This window comes from Nothobranchius furzeri, chromosome 7, assembly GCF_043380555.1.
Source record: "Nothobranchius furzeri strain GRZ-AD chromosome 7, NfurGRZ-RIMD1, whole genome shotgun sequence".
Lineage (NCBI taxonomy): Eukaryota > Metazoa > Chordata > Actinopteri > Cyprinodontiformes > Nothobranchiidae > Nothobranchius > Nothobranchius furzeri.
Window position 1 is genome coordinate 63,794,937 of NC_091747.1, and position 20,000 is coordinate 63,814,936.

General features: G+C 46.1%; 1 protein-coding gene across 2 annotated transcripts in view; it reads left to right on the forward strand.

Moving 5' to 3' along the window:
• dipk1c (divergent protein kinase domain 1C) overlaps positions 1–14,798 on the forward strand; it is a 25,564-nt gene extending 10,766 nt beyond the window's left edge. The window contains exons 2-8 of one of the 2 annotated variants that reach the window (XM_015955618.3): positions 6,763–6,966; positions 7,035–7,091; positions 7,158–7,333; positions 7,539–7,848; positions 11,830–11,994; positions 13,952–14,026; positions 14,388–14,798. In XM_015955618.3, coding sequence (XP_015811104.1) covers positions 6,763–6,966; positions 7,035–7,091; positions 7,158–7,333; positions 7,539–7,848; positions 11,830–11,994; positions 13,952–14,026; positions 14,388–14,591 — 1,191 coding nt within the window. In that variant the 3' untranslated portion in view covers positions 14,592–14,798. The remainder of the gene's footprint in view (positions 1–6,762; positions 6,967–7,034; positions 7,092–7,157; positions 7,334–7,538; positions 7,849–11,829; positions 11,995–13,951; positions 14,027–14,387) is intronic. The other variant, XM_015955620.3, reaches the window with a different exon arrangement.
• The last annotated feature ends 5,202 nt before the right edge of the window (positions 14,799–20,000 follow it).

Genomic DNA, 20,000 nt, shown 5'->3' on the forward strand with positions numbered 1-20,000 from the left:
CCGTAGGTTTCTGTGGGTCTGAGATCACTTCCAAACATTCATCCGTTTCTGACTGAACCCGTGGAAATGTGGGCAACAAAACCCGATCCATCTTACCGCTAGCTCTACCTTTCACTCGTTCTCAGGTGGAACATGAGGTCAAAGGTTAACATCAATTTCCTGTTTTGGTTTAAGTTTTTACTATCTAGATGATAATTTACTGATTATTTTTGTTTTGTATGTTAAATATTATCACATCCACATGTTACATTAAAATTAAATTGTAAAAAAAAATCTAATATTTACTTGGGGGTGCTATGGGGGTGCAATGACTAATCCAGGGGTAGCTATAGCGCCCCCTAGCGCCGCCATTGACCCCTGGGTGTACCACATACTGAGGAAACGAAAACGTGTGTTTTCATGGGACGGGACTACCCCGTCACATCACCCCCCCCCTCTTTGAGGTTGACGGTGTGCGGAAACCCGTACAAGTAGTCGGCCATCACATTGGTCTTGCCGGCCCGGTCGGCCCGATGCCGTACGGTAAATCTGTGTGGCTGTAACGAGAGATACCATCGGGTAAGCAGACTGTTGTGATCTTTCATAGAATGAATCCATGTAAGGGCCCGGTGATCTCCAAATCACATCCCCGCCCCAGCAGATAATATTTTAAACTCTCTGCTTCATCGCCAAACCTCCCTTCCCTACAGTAATCTAGTCTCACGTGAATGTAACTGAGCTGTCATGATCCACCCCGGCTTCCCTGACTGTGTCGCTCCTGCCTTAATTAGTCCTATTGTTCTCACCTGCCCCTCGTTAATATGCCCATGTGTTCCCAATTCTCCCTGTGTATTTACACCTCCCGTCTTGTACCCGTCTTGGTTGGATCATTGAATGTGCATGTCCTCGTTTTGTCCTGTCGCTCCCGGTTACCATTAAATCCATTTTTATTTCATCTGTGCCTGCTCTCCTGCCTCCGGAACCCTCCACCACACATGGTCTGCCATCTCCACCCTCACCTCATGACATGAGCTACAACAGCGGACGCTAACTATCTGGGTCCCCCTGGGCCAGAACTGCTCCTAAGCCAACTGTAGAGGCATCCACCTGCACCAGGAACCTTTTGTTCAAATACGGGCTTTGCAGAACAGGTGAAGAACAAAGCAAGCCCTTAGAGTGTTGAAGGCCCGTTCACACTCATCCGACCAGACCACAGGGTCCCGCTGGGGTTTTCCCAACAAGGATGAGAGCGGGGAGGCAACAGTAGCAAAGTGGGGAACAAATCGTCTTTAACACCCCGCTAGTCCCAGGAAGGATCGCACCTCCTTTTTAGTATGAGGTCATGGACTCCTTCTGATTGCCTCCAACTTGTCTACCTGGGGACGAACTTCTCCTCACCCCAGTCGACAGCCCAAGTACCGAGCCTCTCATTACGCCCTCTCACACACTGATGGGTTCAGGGGCAGTCCAGCCTCGTGAATCTTCCTTAAAACAAGGGCCAGATGCTGGACATGTTCCTCCCAGGAACATCATTATAAAATATTCCTGAACAACAAAAATGTAAAAAACACAAAAGAGAGACGAGGAACGCTGGTGTGGACCTGATCCCGGTGCTCCAGAGGAGATCCGGTTTTCCTATAAAACCGGATTCAGAGCCACGCCGGTCTTTGTGTCGAGACCTCGCCAGCGAGGGTTTCGTTTAACAAATTCCAGTTTGGTGGTTTTCATCCAGCAGCGCTCCACTGGACTCGGAGCGCTGTCGGCTCACTCAGGAATGTCATTAAAGCTTTTTAACGTTGGACTTTAAGGAATGTGGATCTGAGAGGAACAACAAAGATCTCCTTTCTTTCTCCATGAACAAAACCTTCTGAAAAGTCTCAGTTTTCCCTAAAAAAGGACCAACCCAGAAGTGATTTATGTGATGGAGGTGAAAGTGACAGAATAATCTCACGCTGGCGGATTCGTTGTACGGGTTTCCGACAGACAAACGGAGAGGATGACAGGTGGAAGCGCATCAGCGAGGACCAATCAGCTGCTCTGAACAGGATGGTTCTTCCGCTGAGGAACTCCATACAAACATAAATAACGGAAACCAACTCCTACTAAGTTCATCTGTAAACATCTGTGAAGTAGAGCACTCTGGAATGACAAAAGCAATCCCAACACATCAGCTCTCACACATCTGCAAACAGCTGTTCCATCTAGTGGGAACGTTTACGGCTCGCACCGAGAGGGAGCAGCTGCTCGTAGCGATGCAATCCGGGTCGGAGGAAATCCAGGGAGATAAACGGGATGTGCTGACACCAGAGAGGTTACAGCTGCTGAAATCCGGAACAGAACCTGCAGATGTTCCAGGATCAGGAAGTCAGAGCTTCTGATGGACGAGGAGATGACGATTCTAACAGGATGTTTCAGCTTCAGAGGAGCAGAAACGTCCTCAGAACCATCCTGGAGCTGACTGGGACGTAGGATTGTAGAGGTTGGCCAGAACCTAAAAGCTCTGATTGGCTGGTGGGGGTGTTAGAGATAAAGGTGTTGTTAGCTTCAGTCACGTTTATCTAAATCGTTGAAAACCAGGAGGTCAGAGTTCAAGAGCATCGTGATGAGAGACACGAGGAGCAGGAGGAGGAAGAGAAGGAGTGATGATAACAGCCCAGGATCATCTGACTCTCATCACTTCTCCAAAACCTGTTGAGTCCATCAACGCCCTCCGGTTTGGGAAGAACAAAAGCTTTTATCTGAGGGAGGCCATCCAGGTGGGGGTGGGGTCAGAACTACACCCTCATGTGAAGAATTTTTATCTTTTAAGTTCAGAAACCAACTCTTACAGTAAAGAATGAAACGAGAAGCTTTTATTGTGAAGGAGTTTTAAAGGAAACAGGAAGTTCTCTCTTATTACTGCAGAAGCAGCTTCCTGAAACCGTTCGTTTAGTTTTCAGAGAAGGACTGCGACGGCATCGGGTTTTATAAACTCACCTTCTGAGTGATGATGAGGAGACGAGGCAGCGCTCTTCATCACTCATCAGGTCTTATCAGGATCCTCCTCCTCAGGTTGATACCTGTCTGACCCGTGCTCACCTGTCAGCTTCTCTTCCTGCCCCTGGAGTTGTTTTACAATCTGATAAACACAGAAAGTCATTTATTTAAACTCAATCTGCTGCGATGCAGAAACTTTCTTTATGACAGAACTACTCTAACCCCCCACTGACAGGTGATACAATGTGTGTGTGTGTGTGTGTGTGTGTGTGTGTGTGTGTCAGCTCCTCTCTGATGGATGTTTGTGTTGGAATGTGGGCAGAGCTGGGATTATGAGAGTAATCCTCAAGGAGAACATCTCTGATCCTCATCTTTCATGGCTCTGGACTCAGTCGTGTGTGTGTGTGTGTGTGTGTGTGTGGTTTTTGCAGAAACACAAACAGCTCAGAGGTGCAGACATGTGTCAGGAAGCAGAAAGGAGACGTCCTCAGGTGTGTTAGATGCAAACAGATAAAACGGATAAACTGTAATAAAGTAATCGGAAACTAAATGTGGAAAGTAAAGAGAACCAAGATGAATAGAAACGTTAATGCTGCAAACAGTGAGTCACCAGGGTCACCGTGGTAACCACTCGCCTGTGTATTCCCTACCTAGCAGTTGTAATGTATCAAAAGGGTCAATTTTCACCATGGAATTGACACAGCAACCTTTCATCCACGCCAGAGCTGCAAAGTCAAGGTTACACCAGCTGGAGGGTCCAGACGCACATCAACCTTTTGCTCACTTATTGTTCTTCAACGCAGACAAAAATAAACTGTCAAGGTCTCCTGCAAAAGCCCTTCGTTCTCTGCCCAGACTGCTGGATTCCTCACTCTGAATAAAAGTGAATCCACACGAATCCTACAAGGTTTTACAGCTTATAAGTTAAATAATATGTGATGATGAACAAGATGTTTAAATCAAATGTTTGAATAATTTGTGCTTAAATAATGAATTTGAAATGAATATTGTTCTTACAACGATCCATTCATGTCACAAATCAGTGTGTGTTTGATTTAACAAGTTCATCGTTATCTACACTCACACACATCACAATAAGATGCTCATTAAGGTTAAAAACATCTTTGTATCTGAGGAGGGCGTGGCTTTCTGAGGGATGTTGGTAAATACTCAGAAACGTGTCAAATTCTGATTGGTCAAAAATCATAACATTGCGGTTTAATAAAACTGGAATTATTTCCCGATTTATTCAGATCCTAGCGGAGTTCTGAACCGGCCAATTCGGAACAAGCATCCTTGAGACATCTCTTTTGACATACAGTCAAACCCGTTTGCACGCTGCTAGCTGACACAGCCAGACGGCTCCCTAAGAGCCACACCCACTTGGGACGCAGACAAGCATTCCAGCTTCTGTTGTGACCTGGAGACATCTCAAGACTGGACGGGTCGTATCGGAGCTAATCTAATGGCTCCAGGTGCCGTGAGGTCCACCCGACTTCTGACAGTCCGGATCTGCTGGGGTCTCGGCCAGGGTTTGTAGACACAACAGATCGAGTCTGATGCTGTTTTATTAATAATCAACTCTCTAGTTTATAGCGGACAACACATTCTTTTACACCCAGATTTCACAATTTCTTTCAGAAACAAAGATTCTGATAAACATCTAGCTTACATCAAACCACCTACACATCACACCCCATCACTGCATATCCACTCCATCACATCTCATTACTCATATCATGTCATGTATGATTATTAGTTTAGAAAAGAATAAAACTCCTTTTTAACTACATACCTGACTCTGTCTGCATTAATGCGAAGTGTGTTTATGGTCCCTGAACAAGTAAAAGTAACTAGAATCTTCTGATTAAACATTCAAACATCAATCAGGTTGATATTTCATGTTTATATGGAATCACCACATCTTATTGGTCATAATTAATTTGCTGTCGTCACGCTATAAAGTGTGACGCTACACACTGAATGAAATTAGATTCAGACAGGAAGTCAAAATAAAGAGAAGGAATAACAAACAGCTGATGGGTGAAGCGGTTCAAAAAAACTGACAGAACCCTACACCTGTCTGTAGAACCCTACACCTGTCTGTAGAACCCTAAACCTGTCTGTAGAACCCTAAACCTGTCTGTAGAACCCTAAACCTGTCTGTAGAACCCTAAACCTGTTTGTAGAACCCTAAACCTGTCTGTAGAACCGTTTACCTGTCTGTAGAACCCTAAACCTGTTTGTAGAACCCTAAACCTGTCTGTAGAACCCTAAACCTGTCTGTAGAACCCTACACCTGTCTGTAGAACCCTACACCTGTCTGTAGAACCCTAAACCTGTCTGTAGAACCCTAAACCTGTCTGTAGAACCCTACACCTGTCTGTAGAACCCTACACCTGTCTGTAGAACCCTAAACCTGTCTGTAGAACCCTAAACCTGTCTGTAGAACCCTAAACCTGTATGTAGAACCCTACACCTGTCTGTAGAACTGTTTACCTGTCTGTAGAACCCTACACCTGTCTGTAGAACCATTTACCTGTCTGTAGAACCCTAAACCTGTTTGTAGAACCCTACACCTGTCTGTAGGACCCTTTACCTGTCTGTAGAACCCTAAACTTGTTTGTAGAACTCTAAACCTGTCTGTAGAATCGTTTACCTGTCTGTAGAACCCTACACCTGTCTGTAGAACCATTTACCTGTCTGTAGAACCCTTTACCTGCCTGTAGAACTGTTTACGTGTCTGTAGAACCCTAAACCTGTCTGTAGAACCGTTTACCTGTCTGTAGAACCCTAAACCTGTTTGTAGAATCGTTTACCTGTCTGTAGAACCCTAAACCTGTTTGTAGAACCCTACACCTGTCTGTAGAACCCTTCACATGTCTGTAGAACTGTTTACCTGTCTGTAGAACCCTACACCTGTCTGTAGAACCATTTACCTGTCTGTAGAACCCTAAACCTGTTTGTAGAACCCTACACCTGTCTGTAGAACCCTTTACCTGTCTGTAGAACCCTAAACTTGTTTGTAGAACCCTAAACCTGTCTGTAGAACCGTTTACCTGTCTGTAGAACCCTACACCTGTCTGTAGAACCCTAAACCTGTCTGTAGAACCATTTACCTGTCTGTAGAACCCTACACCTGTATGTAGAACCCCACACCTGTCTGTAGAACCGTTTACCTGTCTGTAGAACCGTTTACCTGTCTGTAGAACCCTACACCTGTCTGTAGAACCATTTACCTGTCTGTAGAACCCTACACCTGTCTGTAGAACCATTTACCTGTCTGTAGAACCCTACACCTGTCTGTAGAACCATTTACCTGTCTGTAGAACCGTTTACCTGTCTGTAGAACCGTGTACCTGTCTGTAGAACCCTACACCTGTCTGTAGAACCATTTACCTGTCTGTAGAACCCTACACCTGTCTGTAGAACCCCACACCTGTCTGTAGAACCATTTATCTGTCTGTAGAACCCTACACCTGTCTGTAGAACCGTTTACCTGTCTGTAGAACCCCACACCTGTCTGTAGAACCCTACACCTGTCTGTAGAACCCTACACCTGTCTGTAGAACCGTTTACCTGTCTGTAGAACCCTACACCTGTCTGTAGAACCCTACACCTGTCTGTAGAACCGTTTACCTGTCTGTAGAACTGTTTACCTGTCTGTAGAACCCTACACCTGTCTGTAGAACCCTACACCTGTCTGTAGAACCGCTTACCTGTCTGTAGAACCCTACACCTGTCTGTAGAACCCCACACCTGTCTTCAGGCCCAGCCCTGTAACCGTGTTCCTGTCTGTCCTCCTAGTGTCTGGACTTCGGTGACGGTTCTGTCTCCGGGGACATGTGTGAGGACCTGTGTGTTCTGGGTCTGGTGGAGTACAAGCGCTGTCTTTACTACGAGAACGGGAAGAAGGTGGTGGAGGCTCGGTGGAGAGGAAACCCGGTCATCCTCAAGTCCAAACTAGAGAACTTCTCCTCCTACGAGCCCCTGGGGATCCTGGACTACCAGGTGAACGCTGGACCATGGGTCCATCGGAGAACGTTAGAGAAGTTAATCAGTTCCTCTGGTGTTCTCAGCAGGATGCAGCAGAAGACCTGTCTCCTCTGGATGTGGTCTTCTACGCCACCATGGAGGTGAGTTTCATCACATCATGAATTGGAACTTGAGCTTCTGACCAGCTTCACCTCCTCTCCCCACAGGTCCGAAACTCACTGGGACTTTCTGAAGATGCTGAGGATGAAGAAGGAGGAGCAAACAATGGCTCTCTGTCCAAACTCTGGGGGAAGAAGCTGAAGATCAGAGAGAAGAGTTACTCCAGAGCAGAGCTGGCCTCCCTCTGGTCTCTCCTCCAGCAGGAGGAGTACACCTTCCTCAGGTAAATGCTGACAGTCCAGCACCTCCTGTATGAGGAGAGCACCTTAACACCTCCTGCTGGCGAACACCTTCTATCCAGGAGAACATCTGTTTACAAACAATTTAAAAACACATCTGTTTGGTCATCCAGGGCCTTCTGAAGCTCTCTGACTAGATGTTTCTCCTGATTTAACCAGACAGAATCTGATGTTCCTTCTGCTCCTCAGGGTTCTGCAGGACCTCAGCCCCCATGTGGCCAAGGTTCTGGGTTCCTGTGGTCACTTTTATGCTGTGGAGTACCTGACAGCAGGACACGCCTGGAATCAGAACATCTTCTCCCTAGATGAAGTGGATGTTCCTGGTCTTCAAGCTCAGGATGGAGCCGGGGCCCGGGGGAGGTGGAGCACCAGGGAGATGGTGCACCGGATCGCTCTCAGCTTCCTAGACCTGGTCTGGCACTTTGACAATGACTTCAACCACAAACTGCACCTCTGTGACATCAAACCAGAGAACTTTGCAATCAGGAAGGACCTGACGGTGAGTTCAGGGTCTCCTATAGAACCCAGACCTGACGGTGAGTTCAGGGTCTCCTCTAGAACCCAGACCTAACGTGAGTTCAGGGTCTCCTCTAGAAGAACCCAGACCTGACGTGAGTTCAGGGTCTCCTCTAGAACCCAGACCTGACGTGAGTTCAGGGTCTCCTCTAGAACCCAGACCTGACGTGAGTTCAGGGTCTCCTCTAGAACCCAGACCTGACGTGAGTTCAGGGTCTCCTCTAGAAAAACCCAGACCAGACGGTGAGTTTAGGGTCTCCTCTAGAAGAACCCAGACCTGACGTGAGTTCAGGGTCTCCTCTAGAAGAACTCAGACCTGATGGTGAGTTCAGGGTCTCCTCTAGAAAAACCCAGACCTGACGGTGAGTTCAGGGTCTCCTCTAGAACCCAGACCTGACGGTGAGTTCAGGGTCTCCTCTAGAAGAACCCAGACCTGACGTGAGTTCAGGGTCTCCTCTAGAAGAACCCAGACCTGACGTGAGTTCAGGGTCTCCTCTAGAACCAAGACCTGACGTGAGTTCAGAGTCTCCTCTAGAACCCAGACCTGATGTGAGTTCAGGGTCTCCTCTAGAAAAACCCAGACCTGACGGTGAGTTCAGGGTCTCCTCTAGAACCCAGACCTGACGGTGAGTTCAGAGTCTCCTCTAGAAGCCAGACCTGACATGAGTTCAGGGTCTCCTCTAGAAGAACCCAGACCTGACGGTGAGTTCAGGGTCTCCTCTAGAACCCAGACCTGACGGTGAGTTCAGGGTCTCCTCTAGAAGAACCCAGACCTGACGGTGAGTTCAGGGTCTCCTCTAGAACCCAGACCTGACGTGAGTTCAGGGTCTCCTCTAGAAGAACCCAGACCTGACGGTGAGTTTAGGGTCTCCTCTAGAAGAACCCAGACCTGACATGAGTTCAGGGTCTCCCCTAGAAGAACCCAGACCTGACGTAGGTTCAGGGTCTCCTCTAGAAGAACCCAGACCTGACGGTGAGTTCAGGGTCTCCTCTAGAAGAACCCAGACCTGACGGTGAGTTCAGGGTCTCCTCTAGAACCCAGACCTGACGTGAGTTCAGGGTCTCCTCTAGAAGAACCCAGACCTGACGGTGAGTTTAGGGTCTCCTCTAGAAGAACCCAGACCTGACGTGAGTTCAGGGTCTCCTCTAGAAGAACTCAGACCTGATGGTGAGTTCAGGGTCTCCTCTAGAAAAACCCAGACCTGACGGTGAGTTCAGGGTCTCCTCTAGAACCCAGACCTGACGGTGAGTTCAGGGTCTCCTCTAGAAGAACCCAGACCTGACGTGAGTTCAGGGTCTCCTCTAGAAGAACCCAGACCTGACGTGAGTTCAGGGTCTCCTCTAGAACCCAGACCTGACGTGAGTTCAGAGTCTCCTCTAGAACCCAGACCTGATGTGAGTTCAGGGTCTCCTCTAGAAAAACCCAGACCTGACGGTGAGTTCAGGGTCTCCTCTAGAACCCAGACCTGACGGTGAGTTCAGAGTCTCCTCTAGAAGCCAGACCTGACGTGAGTTCAGGGTCTCCTCTAGAAGAACCCAGACCTGACGGTGAGTTCAGGGTCTCCTCTAGAACCCAGACCTGACGGTGAGTTCAGGGTCTCCTCTAGAAGAACCCAGACCTGACGGTGAGTTCAGGGTCTCCTCTAGAACCCAGACCTGACGTGAGTTCAGGGTCTCCTCTAGAAGAACCCAGACCTGACGGTGAGTTTAGGGTCTCCTCTAGAAGAACCCAGACCTGACATGAGTTCAGGGTCTCCCCTAGAAGAACCCAGACCTGACGTAGGTTCAGGGTCTCCTCTAGAAGAACCCAGACCTGACGGTGAGTTCAGGGTCTCCTCTAGAAGAACCCAGACCTGACGGTGAGTTCAGGGTCTCCTCTAGAACCCAGACCTGACGTGAGTTCAGGGTCTCCTCTAGAAGAACCCAGACCTGACGGTGAGTTTAGGGTCTCCTCTAGAAGAACCCAGACCTGACATGAGTTCAGGGTCTCCCCTAGAAGAACCCAGACCTGACATAGGTTCAGGGTCTCCCCTAGAAGAACCCAGACCTGAAGGTGAGTTCAGAGTCTCATCTAGAACCCAGACCTGACGTGAGTTCAGGGTCTTCTCTAGAAGAACCCAGACCTGACGGTGAGTTCAGAGTCTCCTCTAGAACCCAGACCTGACGGTGAGTTCAGAGTCTCCTCTAGAAGAACCCAGACCTGACGGTGAGTTCAGGGTCTCCTCTAGAACCCAGACCTGACGTGAGTTCAGGGTCTCCTCTAGAAGAACCCAGACCTGACGGTGAGTTCAGAGTCTCCTCTAGAAGAACCCAGACCTGACGGTGAGTTCAGGGTCTCCTCTAGAACCCAGACCTGATGTGAGTTCAGGGTCTCCTCTAGAAGAACCCAGACCTGACGGTGAGTTCAGGGTCTCCTCTAGAACCCAGACCTGACGGTGAGTTCAGAGTCTCCTCTAGAAGAACCCAGACCTTACGGTGAGTTCAGGGTCTCCTCTAGAACCCAGACCTGACGTGAGTTCAGTGTCTCCTCTAGAAGAATCCAGACCTGACGGTGAGTTCAGGGTCTCCTCTAGAAGAACCCAGACCTGACAGTGAGTTCAGAGTCTCCTCTAGAAGAACCCAGACCTTACGGTGAGTTCAGGGTCTCCTCTAGAACCCAGACCTGACGTGAGTTCAGTGTCTCCTCTAGAAGAATCCAGACCTGACGGTGAGTTCAGGGTCTCCTCTAGAAGAACCCAGACCTGACGGTGAGTTCAGGGTCTCCTGTAGAAGAACCCAGACCTCAAAAAAACACTCTCAAGGAAACTGGATCCAGAGCCAGAGCCATGCGTTGAGGTGAGTCCGACTATATCTAGTCGGAACCTCTCAACCTCACACACCAACTCAGGCTCCTTCCCCACCAGAGAGGTGACATTCCATGTGCCAAGAGCCAGCTTCTGTAGCCGAGGATCAGACCGCCAAGGTCCCTGCCCTCGACCACCACCCACCCCGCCCTCACACACTGCACCCGACCCCTTTGGCCCCTCCCACGAGTGGTAAGCCCATGGGAAGGGGGACCCACATTTCCTCTTCGGGCTGTGCCCGACCGGGCTCCATGGGTGAAAGCCCGGCCACCAGGCGCTCGCCAACGTGCCCCACCACCAGGCCTGGCTCCAGAGGGGGGCCCCGGTGACCCACGTCCAGGCGAGGGAACACAGTTTCCATTTATATAATTCATCATAAGAGGTCTTCGGGCTGCTCTTTGTCTGATCCCTCACCTAGGACCATGGGTGACCCTACCAGAGGCAGAAAGCCTCAGATAACTTAGCTCCTAGGACCACTGAGACACTCAAACCCCTCCACCACGGTAATATTGTTCTGTAAAACTTTTTAGTTTGTTTATGGTTTTATTTTTAATTTTGAAACAAACACAACAAAATTAAATGTTTACACATAAAAATTCAAATAAAACAATAAAAATAAAATATATGGTTACCTTTAAATAAGACATCAGGTCTGAGAATTTACACCTTATATTAAATTCCCATCATCAGTCAACCATATTAATAATAATAATATTATAATTATAATATTATTATTGTCATATTTATAATAATATCAATTTTCATAATAACAATAATATTAACAATAACAATTATTATTATTATTATGACATTTTTATTATTATTAATTATAATTATTATTGTCACATTTATAATATCAGTAATTATATTAATTATTATTATATTAATAACAATAATATTAACAACAATTATTATTATAATATTTTTATGAATGATAATAATAATAATTATTATTGTTATTATTATATTTATATTAACAATAACAACAACAACAATAATAATAATACATTTTTTATGTATAAAATACAACTTTCCTCCTGAGTTTTCCAACATTTTATTCTAACTGAAACAAATGGTTCTGACCCGGTTCTGGTCTGATGTTCTGGTCCTCGGATCTCCAGGTGGTGGCCATCGATGTGGACATGGCTTTCTTTGAGCCCAAGATGAGAGACATCCTGGAGCAGAACTGCAGCAGCGATGACGACTGTAACTTCTTTGACTGCTCGTCCAGGTGTGACCCGGTCCGACGCAGGTGCAGCCCGCGACGTCGGAACAGCAACCTGCAGGTCAGAACCACAGACTTTACCTGCTCCAGAGGGGCCCCTTTTAAAGTGGCCACCTTACAATAGCAACAACTAAATAAATACAAACATATTATTATTATTATTATTGGTTTCATAGATGATTTTCTTTTCTGAAGAACGTCCTCTTCCTCCCATTCAAACATAAATCTGAGGCAGTTTCTACTGAAGGATTCTGGGTAATCTAGTCGCTCTTTCACAACGTTTAATCATCCGTCTGCAGCAAAAGCATCTGGAGGAATTTTAAACGCGTTTGTATCTGAGAGGGAATGACTTTGGCCAGCAGACGGGAATAATAAATATCTTCTAACGTACTTACTTCAGTCTGGTTTCATGACATCAGAAAAACGACGTCTGTTTGTAATAAATACATTTCAGACATTTAATTTGTTTCATTTTCAGTTTCAACTGATGAATAAAAAGATTTTTTTTATTTCATTTTGGTGAATTATCTGAAATTTTCAATAATTTATTCAGGACCCGGGTGAAATCAAACCCTAATAAATGAATTAAGAAATATTTATGAGTTCAAATATTTGCTTATAGTTGTAAAAGAAAAGAAAAAACAACACCCATTAAATAATAATCAATATTTAATAAATATCAATGAGAAATTATTAATTTTATTATCAGAATTTTTTTTACTATTTAAGTTTTCTACATATTTTTATAGTTGATAGTTTTATTCTGATGATATTAATAAACCAAGCTTCTAAATTACAAAAAGGACAATTCCTCTAAAAACAAAACAAAAATATCATAAAAAAGAACAAAGATGAACTTATAAAGGAAAACTGCTAATAACAATAATAATAATGTTGTTGTTATATTATAAAGTTTCCATATAGCAATTAGAACAAGTGTTTTAATTTTTTAATCATATATTTGAACTTTTCATTGTATTATTTAGTATTATTCAATAAATCTTATTTCCTAATTCAGACTGATTTGTAATTCAATAAAATTTCATATTATCAACAAATAATAAACTTTAGGTTTTATTTTACATATTACCTGAATTATTATAAATAAAATAACTGTCATTTATTCAGCATTAGTCCTTTGCAAGTTTAAATAAAAAAAACTGGCAATGACTTTGCTGAAAGTATTAATCGTATTTTATGATTATTAGTTTTAATATTTTTGATGAAACCAAAAGTTGAAACGAAACGCCGTGAGGCCGTGTCGAGGCCTCGGCCCATAGAGACCAACCCGGAGCCGTCATCACCTTAGTCTCCGTGACAACGAGCAGTTGGACTCTCATCACCTGCCGGGTACCGTATCACATGTCTCATGATACCAGAAACCTGCAGCCGTTGGAGGTGAACGTGTGAATCTGAGACGGAGGGAGACCGAGTCCACAGGTGAACAAAGCAGGTGTTTGATGTCGGTTTGAATTATGTAAAATAAAAAAGAGAATTAGGAGAAAAAAGATGAAAATAAAAACTAAAAATAGGACAAGGTGAAGAAATGAAAACAAAACACAAGAAAGCAAAGAGAAAACAGAAATAACTCAAAGGAAAAAGCATTCAAATGTGACGTTTCTAAACAAAGGAACAAAAGGAGCGAGAAGAGGAGAGCTACCAGCTGACAAGCCAGTGACATGCTGCTCTCCTATTGGCTGATCAGAGGCTCCAGGTGTCTCCTCAGGTTGACCTGTGATGACCCCTCCCACCTGTCAATCATCTTAATGGAGAAAGAAGTCTTTGTCTCCTGAACAAAGTGTTTGTTGATAGAAATGAACGCGTCGTCTGCATAGAAACAAACTGACCAATGACTCTTTTCATCCTTTCTTTTAATTGTTGCTTTTCCCATCAATCCCACAATAATTCCTTATTTCTTCCTTTAATTCCACAACTTCTCAAACATGTCTGACTCCTAGCCATTTCCACTCTTCCTTCATCTCATATTCTGCTCTTCGTTCACCTGTTCTTCTCTGCAGGTCATTTGTGAGAAGATCTTCAGGCCGTGGTTTTCTCCCACGCTCCTTGGGGCCAAAGCGGGACTCCCTCTGCAGGTACTGCTCGCCCAAATCACCAAAAACCTGAAAAAACTAACTAGAGAAGAGTAGATGAAAATGAAAGAGGAAGGTGAACGTTTCACCTCTAGATGAGAGAAGGAAAAGGGAAACACTTCCTGGTTTAGTTTTTCTCAGACAAGAGAGTTGAGCTGGTTCAGGTCCTGGTTCTCCTGGACCTCAGCGCTGCTTTCAGGTGGATTCTTGTGTTCGTCTCCATCTGAAGAACCAGGTTTATGGTGAAGGTCTAAATCTTTTAGAGCAAACCACTGATTTTTCTGATGCTTTAATCACTTGTGGAGTTCATCAGGGAACTCTTCTCGAGCCCATTTTTGTCTCCGTTACTTTTCCTCTCGACCAGGTCGAGCTGCAGCGAGCCATGCAGGACTGCTCAGAAACAGATGGAGGTGTGGATGAGGCCAAGGCTCATGGAGGAGTAGGTCAAAGAGTACACCAACGTCTTCTCAACATCCTGAACCACCTCCTCCAGGAGGAAGTGGCTTTTGGAGAAAGAGAAGGAATCACTGAAGGGAAGAACCACATCCATAGTGCGTTGAACTTCTGAACAAGTGAAGAGAACCCAGCAGTGACCTTCATGAAGCCTCCTGAGAAGCTTAACGAGGACTAAACTGGTCACATGACTGATGATCCACGGTAAAGGACGGGCCATGAAGAAACTTCCCCTCTGCTAGCTGATGTGTGTTCTTTAGGTTTCCATTCAAATCTGTTAAGGAAATCTGGGAGATTTAAGGAACTTTCTGGATCTTTTAAACAAAACAAATCTTCTTCAGACTAGTGCTGACGGGGAACAGCAGCTCATGTGGTCTTGCAGAAACAATCCTAATGTTGAGCTACAAAACCAAAGAACCAAACATCCCCCTGGTGGCCTGTTGGTGAACCATTGGATCTCCTGGTTGTGTTAATTATTCATTTGACTCCTCAGAGGAATGTGGATCCTTCCAGATCTGATCTTCTGATCAAACTTTTTAACTTTGAGCCAGAACAGAGACCCCATTCCTCTGCTGCAACGCCTAAGCCCCGCCCAGCAGAGGTAACCACGGCAACTGTAGAAGTGATTGGCAGCAGCTGGACTTCTGGTCATTGATTTGTAGGTTATTTGTGTCGTTACTAAGTTCTGGTGCTGGTCTCAGTCAGATTTAAGGTCATTCTTGCTTTTACAGGAAAAAAAAACTTTTCTGGCTCTAAAAAGCTGCAAGAATAAAGTAATAAAGTGAAAACATTAAAGATAAGTGAATAAGTGACCCGCGGTCTCTACGGCTGCTTTCAGCTTTTATTATGTCTTTTATTTTGTTCTTTTAGTTTCTGATAGTAGATCATTTAGAGCTGGACTACATGGGGGTGGGGGTATTATGTATTGTTGTGGATTATGATGGACAGAACTGAGGACTTGTGAAGCTGTGTAATCCAATCAGTTCTGCCAATAAATAGAAGCTAAAGTTAAGTTCAAACACGTCAAAATACATAAAATATTTTAAACCTATTAAAGGTGTTTAATAAGTTTACATTCAGCACAAAGGAACGTTAGCCTAGCTTAGCATAACAGCAGTCGCGGCTCTGGAGTTCTTCCACAGATGAACTCCTTTCAAACCTGCAGGTGTTGAGCTTTCCTACGGAGCCTGCAGGTACGATGTAAAGCTCCTGTCCTGCTAAATAACCTCTTCAAGGTGTTTGTTTTTGGACCAAAAGCATCTTTTTATTCTTGGCAACAGATCCCGGGAATGCTGCTGATGTTAGCTTTAGCTGCACTTGGCCACATGCTAGTTAGCATGTTTGTTATAAATAACTTCTTGATAATAATTATGGTTATGTTGGTTTTTCTGTGTTTGTCTCTGAAAGCTGTGGGTTAGAAAAGCCCCCCCGATCCCTGGCCCCCGCCTGCTAAAGGCTGGAAAAGCTGGGGGAGCCGAGCTAGCTACGGTTGGACAAAAATAAAACCAAATGTTCTCATGATGTGTGGTTTCGTGTTCTTGAGTCTGGAGCTTCAAACTAAAAGAAAATTCTTCCTCAATCATTCAAAGTAAAGGTCTGAAGATGCAGACGTAACCCCCCACCCCCACCCCCACCCCCCACCCCGAAGATCCTGAGCATTAGACATCGACATGTAGGCATTAGGTATGTTTGTTCTCAGGTGGAGCTGCTGCAGGTTAGGACGTCTCAGCTCAAGTCCTTTAAGACATTATGGATAATGTTGGTCTTAGCCTTTATTCTGAAAAACTATTTTGACTTTTCCTAATTTTGATTCTACTCTGGAAAAGAAAATCAGATGGTTTATTTTGACTTTACAGCTTTTACTCTGAAACCCGCACCCCATCACGTAGAGTCACAACAGCATGGTGCTCCAAACCGACCCACTTACTGTGTTTTCCTAACCCTGCAGCTCTGCAGTCAGCGGGAATGTGTTCCAGATGTGAACATGGTGACCTCATCTGGAATTATAAACACCAGCAGCAATGTGGAGCTCAGAGCAGGAACCCAAACTGGGAATTTTACAGGAGAAGGTGGTGAGAGATTTAGAGGATCGGATCCTAGAACTAAGAAACGGCACGATGAGGTCACAGATGAAGATCAGAACATCTGAGCCGGTGCAGGTGAAGCTGTTACTAATCTGGGATCAACATGGAAAATCCCAACAGGGAACAGAATCCGTCTGGCTCCTCCTGATTCCCGCTCCACCAAACAGTTTCAAACATCTCAGACACCAGTCCTTGTTGCTACAACAGCTCCGTGTGGAGGCGTTCCCGCTCTGCCGACTCCATGCAGCTCAGCCTGGCGTCTTTCCTTCATCTTTTCCAACAACAACAAAGACCCGGTGGGAAAATGGCGCTCCCAGCATCCGATCAGACGGAGGTTTTATCAGAGAGCGGTTTGGAGCAGATTCCAGAGGAATTTACCTGGGAAGTGTTTCTTCCTCCATTTATGAATTCTGTTTCAGGAGAGCAGATAAGTCCAGCCGATCATTAATCCCGCTCCAGCTTCATTAACATTCATGAAAGGAGTGGATTTGAATGAAGGCCGGGGGAATGTTCTGCAGCGTTCACCAGAGTCCTGCTGATAAGGGTTGGTTCTGGTTCTGGACCGGCCCGCTTCCTCTAAAACCGTTTCAGGAGAGCCTGATCCTGCTTTCATGTGAACTCAACGCACATCCCTTTGACCTGGATGATGTCATAGCCCCACCTCTAAGTGGACTCCTGTTCATCATGGGCTTCTTACAGAAGATCCACGTTGCCCTTGCTCCACAAGTCTTGGGCTTTTGCTCCTGTCTTCTCCATCGTCTTCCACTTCCATAAAGGTCTAACCCGACTCAAGAACCAGGATCTAAACCTCAGCTGGAGCCAGAAGAAGGCCCTCCAGGGCCAGTTCCCCTGAGGGGGCTGGGGTTCCCTGGACTTGGAGATCTGGTCCTGTGGTCCTTCTCCAAGAGTGTGATGATGGTCATGTTCTCCTGCATAACTGTGTGGGATGGCTACTGCTACACAGAGGAACGTAGGAGGGAACGTACTGACCATCAGGACCACAGAACATCAGAAATGACCTTGCTCATCCCTCAGGTGGGAGACGAGAGCATCAGAACCTTCAGATGTGTGCTTGTAACTTTGGTCTTGTTCCTCCTTTATTTACTCCTAATCTCTTTGTTCTGATGTGTATTTTAATCCTGGGAATCCTAAATAGGAAATCAGGATTTCACATCCTGATCTTAGTTTTCCGTCCTGCTGCTTCGTGTTTCAGGACAAACTATGCTTGTTGAAAGTGTCGAGGCTTCAGATTAGAGAGGAGATTAAAATTCTGCCTGTCGCTCTGACAGCAGATCAGTTTGTAGATTCCCACTCTGTCTTCAAGATGCAATCATTCCAGGAATCCAATGATCTGAGTCAACTAGGAAGTCTTTCATGTTAGGATTGTGTGTTTGTAACTCACAATGGCAGTCGGTCCATGAGGTTACCATGGTTACTGATTAGCACTTCCCAGTGCTCCTGGTCTGAGCTCATGGAGACCACAGCCAGGTCTCCAACCAGGAAAAGAGGCTCTCAGGTCAGATTTCTAAATGTAGCTCCAGATGTTATCTCACTTCTGTGGAAATGAAGAGGGAACTGGATCCAGCAGAAAGGCTTCCTGGACTGGAACCAGTGGAATCATCTGCAACCGCTCTGCTGATGTCTGATTGTTCCAGCAGCCACTGGAGAAGCTGGGAGAACTGGTCTGTGTTATTCCTGAGAGCAGACGACAGCCGGTATTCAATCACTTTAATGGTAGGAGGAGGAAAAGTTAGAGAGGAAACAGCAAAGGACATATCCTGCAGGCAGAGGCAGATACGGAGACAGAGACAGAGACAGGGACGGATATGGAGACAGGGACGGAGACAGAGACGGATACAGAGACAGAGACATGGATGGATATGGAGACAGGGACGGAGACAGAGACAGGGATGGATACGGAGACAGAGACATGGGTGGATACAGAGACAGAGACATGGGTGGATACAGACAGAGACAGATACGGAGACAGAGACAGGAATGGAGACAGAGACAGGGACGGATATGGAGACAGGGACAGATACGGAGACAGATACGGAGACAGAGACAGGGAAGGATATGGAGAGAGAGACAGGGATGGATACAGAGACAGAGACATGGATGGATATGGAGACAGGGACGGATACGGAGACAGGGACGGATACGGAGACAGAGACAGGAATGGAGACAGAGACAGGGACGGATATGGAGACAGGGACGGATACGGAGACAGATACGGAGACAGAGACAGGGAAGGATATGGAGAGAGAGACAGGGATGGATACAGAGACAGAGACATGGGTGGATACAGACAGAGACAGATACGGAGACAGAGACAGGAATGGAGACAGAGACAGGGACGGATATGGAGACAGGGACAGATACGGAGACAGATACGGAGACAGAGACAGGGAAGGATATGGAGAGAGAGACAGGGATGGATACAGAGACAGAGACATGGGTGGATACAGACAGAGACAGGGAAGGATATGGAGAGAGAGACAGGGATGGATACAGAGACAGAGACATGGGTGGATACAGACAGAGACAGATACGGAGACAGAGACAGGAATGGAGACAGAGACAGGGACAGATATGGAGACAGGGACGGATACGGAGACAGGGACGGATACGGAGACAGATACGGAGACAGAGACAGGGAAGGATATGGAGAGAGAGACAGGGATGGATACAGAGACAGAGACATGGGTGGATACAGACAGAGACAGGGACGGATATGGAGACAGGGACGGAGACAGATACGGATACAGAGACAGAGACATGGATGGATATGGAGACAGGGACGGATACGGAGACAGATACGGAGACAGAGACAGGGATGGATACGGAGAGAGAGACGAGCCCAAAGTTGGCCAGATAAAACTCTACAGGAGTTTGTCTCCACTGTGGAGGACGACTTTTCCATTCTGAGTGAGACTTGAGTATCTAAAGGTTCAGGAGTCGGGTTTCTGTTCTGGTTGCTTGGTTCTGGTGTCCTGTCTGAACCCGTCTCACCTGAAAGCAGCCGGACCCAGGAGAAGCAGGACAGCTTTGGCCCCACCAGGTGAAAACATCACCACACCAGGAAGTGTTGGATCTCCGTCCTCTCTGTCGTGTCCAGATGTTTCCAGCATCTGTTGTCCTGATGACCAGGAAGCTGCTCCTGGTGAAGCAGTTAAATAAACAGAAACTCTCAGGATGTTTGCAGCAGCAGCTTTTCCCACAGAAGAGATGGATTCCTGCAGGACTCCAGACCTAGAGAGGTCAGAGGTCAAACTAACTGTTGGTGTAACGTTACAGTCGCCTCGGCTCTTCATGTCTTCACTACAACATTCAGCTGCAGCCTGGAGGCCAGAGAGCGGCGATGGGGACTGGAGCTGCATCAGGACCAGTGGTGACCCCAAAACACTCATTTTCTGGTTTTGTCAGATTTCTGCCACGCA